General features: G+C 33.4%; 1 protein-coding gene across 1 annotated transcript; it reads left to right on the top strand.

Annotated features, from left to right (window-relative positions):
• Window positions 1–1,059: 1,059 nt before the first annotated feature.
• LOC111880302 (uncharacterized) lies at window positions 1,060–3,067 on the top strand. Its single transcript, XM_023876716.3, has 5 exons — window positions 1,060–1,841; window positions 2,144–2,180; window positions 2,279–2,515; window positions 2,589–2,636; window positions 2,738–3,067. Exons 1-5 carry the CDS (start codon window positions 1,537–1,539, stop codon window positions 2,906–2,908), a joined length of 798 nt encoding a protein of 265 aa, XP_023732484.1. The 5' UTR covers window positions 1,060–1,536; the 3' UTR covers window positions 2,909–3,067.
• The last annotated feature ends 438 nt before the right edge of the window (window positions 3,068–3,505 follow it).

Genomic DNA, 3,505 nt, shown 5'->3' with positions numbered 1-3,505 from the left:
TATATATATATATATATATATATATATATATATATATGGAAAAATTCAATAGAGAACCATAATTATGGGTTCTTCAATGAACAAATTTTTTTTTTCAATTTCTAGAGCTTATTCTTTATCGAAAAAAAATCTAAAATCATATATTAACATTGTGAATGTGAAAAATATTTTTCGGATTCACTGTGTGAATCCGAATTCACGTTGTGAATTTTCGAAGATTCACATTGTGAATTTGACGTAAAAACAAAAAAAATCGAATTTTATATCATTGGAAAAAGGATGAAAGATTATGAATTTCTGTTTTTTTTTTTTTTTGATAAAAAATAAGTTCTAAAAGTTGAAAAAAAGATTGGTTCCTTGGTTAATTATGGTTCTCTATTGAACCTCACTATATATATATATATATATATATATATATATATATATATATATATATATATATATATATATATATATATATATATATCCATTTTTTTTGCTCTTGTGATGAGGGCCACAAAGGAGAGTGAGGGGAAGAGGGGGCAGCTCTCGACCCGATCATCCAATTCGCTCCAACAGACAGGCATGGTTCTGAAGTCAAAGCAAGCTCTAGTGATGAGGGCCTAGTGGTTGAAGAGTGAAACTCAACATAGGAGGTCCATCGTTTAAACTCAGACAAATCAAAAATATTGTTAGCGTTCCACGATTGAGTTTCCAAATAAACATTAAAATAAATTGAGGTGAGCATTTGAAATGATCCGTTTTAACCATTTTTAGATACATTTTCTTTTAGATTGACATATGCTTTTGTTCTCATCTTCTTTTGAAGCATCTTCAAATTGAAACTCAAATTCATGGTCATATGCCCATGTGTATATCAATATAGCCACTTGACAAACATGAGGTTTCTAAAAAAAGACAATGGATTCAATCTAGATATATATTAACTCTTTATTCTAAATAAAATAAAATAAAATAGTAAAAAAAAATCCTTATTCAAACTTGTCACCCAAATTTAGTCCAAACTATCACCCAACGGAGCCTCATTTATCGCCTCTATCAAATCCGGCCGATATCGATCTTTTATCTACTGAAATTAAAGCAAAATAAAAAGTTCATTTCCTTCCCATTTTTAAATTCCATCTCACCAGTAATATATGTATGTCATGCAGTATCTATGTATGTATGTATGTTTGCATGATACATGTATCATAAACGTGAGTGGTTTAACTTTGGAAACTTTGCCACCTCTTCTCTCCCACTCTCATCTCTCTACAGCCGTCTATCCAATTCTCTCTCTTTAAAAAATCACCTGAATCAGAACCAATTTACACGCGCCGCCACTCACCACCTCCAATAAAACCGTCAGTCACACATCGCAGTCCCATAATTTCTCCTCCACCCATTCAAGAACCAGCATCGGAATAACAAAAAGAGAGATCTGTCAGATTCATCAATCCACCTTTTTCGGAAGCTAAACCCAATACATAAAAACTTTTCAACAAAATCGAGTTTAATTTATGAATCGAACTCACTCAACCATTAAAAGAATTACAGATGGGAGTAGTAACATCATCAATCGCTGCAAAACTCGCTTTCTTCCCACCAACTCCGCCGTCTTACACGGTAGTCGGCGACGCTTCCGGCAACGGCAAACTATTTATTCCAGAGGCTCCCAGGAGAGAAGGTGTCGACGTATTGAAGCTTAGAACTAAAAGAGGAAACGAAATAGTCACTGTTTATATCAAACACCCTAAAGCTTGTGCCACCCTTGTTTATTCTCATGGTAATGCCGCCGATTTGGGACAGATGCTCGAGCTTTTCGTCAAATTAACTCATCGTCTTCGCGTTAATGTTGTTGGGTATTCACCTCTGTGTAATTACTTACTTTTCTGCATAAATTTGACCAATTTCTGATCTGATATTTATGAATAAGGGCACGAAATTTCTAGCCTTTATTTAACTTCACTGAAAACAAGAGTTGATTGTTGACTTTTTCGTTGTCAGATTAGTGTTTGATAATTAAAAGATTCTGATAAGTGATAACCAGAAGTGTATAACATTATTCGAATAGAAAGAGACAAAAAAAACTAAAACAATCAATCTCAATTTTATATTGGATTCAAACATCAACATCTTTTTTTTTTTTTTTTTTTATCTGCAGCTATGACTACTCTGGCTATGGACAATCAAGCGGAAAGGTTTGTGAATTGTCATCTTTAATTTTCTTGAAATGATATTAACACAACCCCTTGTCGTATATTTCATAAAAAGAGTTTCTTTTTTTCTTGTTTAACAGCCTTCTGAGTGTAATACATACGCCGACATTGAAGCAGTATATAAATACCTCAAGGAGAAACACAAAGTCAAAGACAATGAGCTAATCTTGTATGGTCAATCTGTTGGTAGTGGGCCCACCATTGATCTTGCCTCACGTGTATCTGGCTTGAGAGGCGTTGTTCTTCATAGCCCTATCCTCTCAGGGTTAAGGGTACTCTACCCTGTCAAACGAACCTATTGGTTCGATATTTACAAGGTACATTACACTGTCTAATCTGTTATCTGTTATCTGTTATCTGTATGTTTTATGCTTTTTTTTTTGGTTTTAGAATATTGAGAAGATTGGTTTGGTGAACTGTCCGGTTTTGGTGATTCATGTGAGTTTCTTTTTTAGAACATTGTTAGGATATTTTATAGTTGATTATTGGGCATTGTTAAAAGGTGAAAATGTGTGTGTGTGTGTGTGAATATTAAACAGGGAACAGCAGATGAAGTTGTTGATTACTCTCATGGAAAGCAGTTATGGGAGCTTTGTAAGGATAAGTATGAACCATTGTGGCTAAATGGAGGTGGGCATTGCAATCTTGAGCTTTATCCTGAGTTTATTGTACACTTAAAGGAGTTCAGTTTGGCTCTTGGAAGGAAATAATGTCTGTAAAGAATAGTTTAGATGGTAGACTTAAGTAAATGGAAACATCATTATGTAAGAAAAAAATATTTTTTTTCAGGTTAATTTTTGGTATTGAATTACTATGTATGACTTTGTAGTTTGTATATACTATATATCCTTGATTTTCAGATACAACAAGTCAACAAGTCAACAAGTAGATATTGTATTCATGTATTATGAGTATGTGTATGAAGTATGAACATGGTAATATGACATGAATACTCCATTAGTACTACTACATGAATCTGTTTGTTTGTTCTATTTCTATATATGTGTGTGAAGGGCATAAGTATGGTGCTGTTTGTTTTTCTATAAAAACCTCTTCAAACCACTTATTGCTGCGCGGCGCAGCACACGCGCAGCACTTTCCCTCTTGCAGCAGTTTGTTTTTTGGAAAACTTCAGACTACAAAACCTCTGCGCGTGTGCTGTGTGGCGCAACACTTGACTTGCCTCTTCTAACCTCTTCAGCTTTCATTTTTTTTAAGTGTTTTTTTAAGAATTTTTGTATAACTTTTTTTTTTTTTTTAAACTTTGATTTTCTTAAATTTTTATTTACGGATGTGACACATATTAT

The sequence above is a fragment of the Lactuca sativa genome, chromosome 2 (genome assembly GCF_002870075.4).
Source record: "Lactuca sativa cultivar Salinas chromosome 2, Lsat_Salinas_v11, whole genome shotgun sequence".
NCBI lineage: Eukaryota > Viridiplantae > Streptophyta > Magnoliopsida > Asterales > Asteraceae > Lactuca > Lactuca sativa.
Note: the sequence above shows the minus strand (reverse complement) of the source record. Positions and strands in the feature narration are given on the sequence as shown.

Excerpts from the sequence above, each read along its gene's own strand:
- LOC111880302 (XM_023876716.3), top strand. The coding sequence starts at position 1,537 with ATGGGAGTAGTAACATCATCAATCGCTGCAAAACTCGCTTTCTTCCCA. Across the intron at positions 1,842-2,143 it reads CTTCGCGTTAATGTTGTTGG|CTATGACTACTCTGGCTATG; the intron begins GTATTCACCTCT and ends TTTTATCTGCAG. Across the intron at positions 2,637-2,737 it reads GTCCGGTTTTGGTGATTCAT|GGAACAGCAGATGAAGTTGT; the intron begins GTGAGTTTCTTT and ends AATATTAAACAG.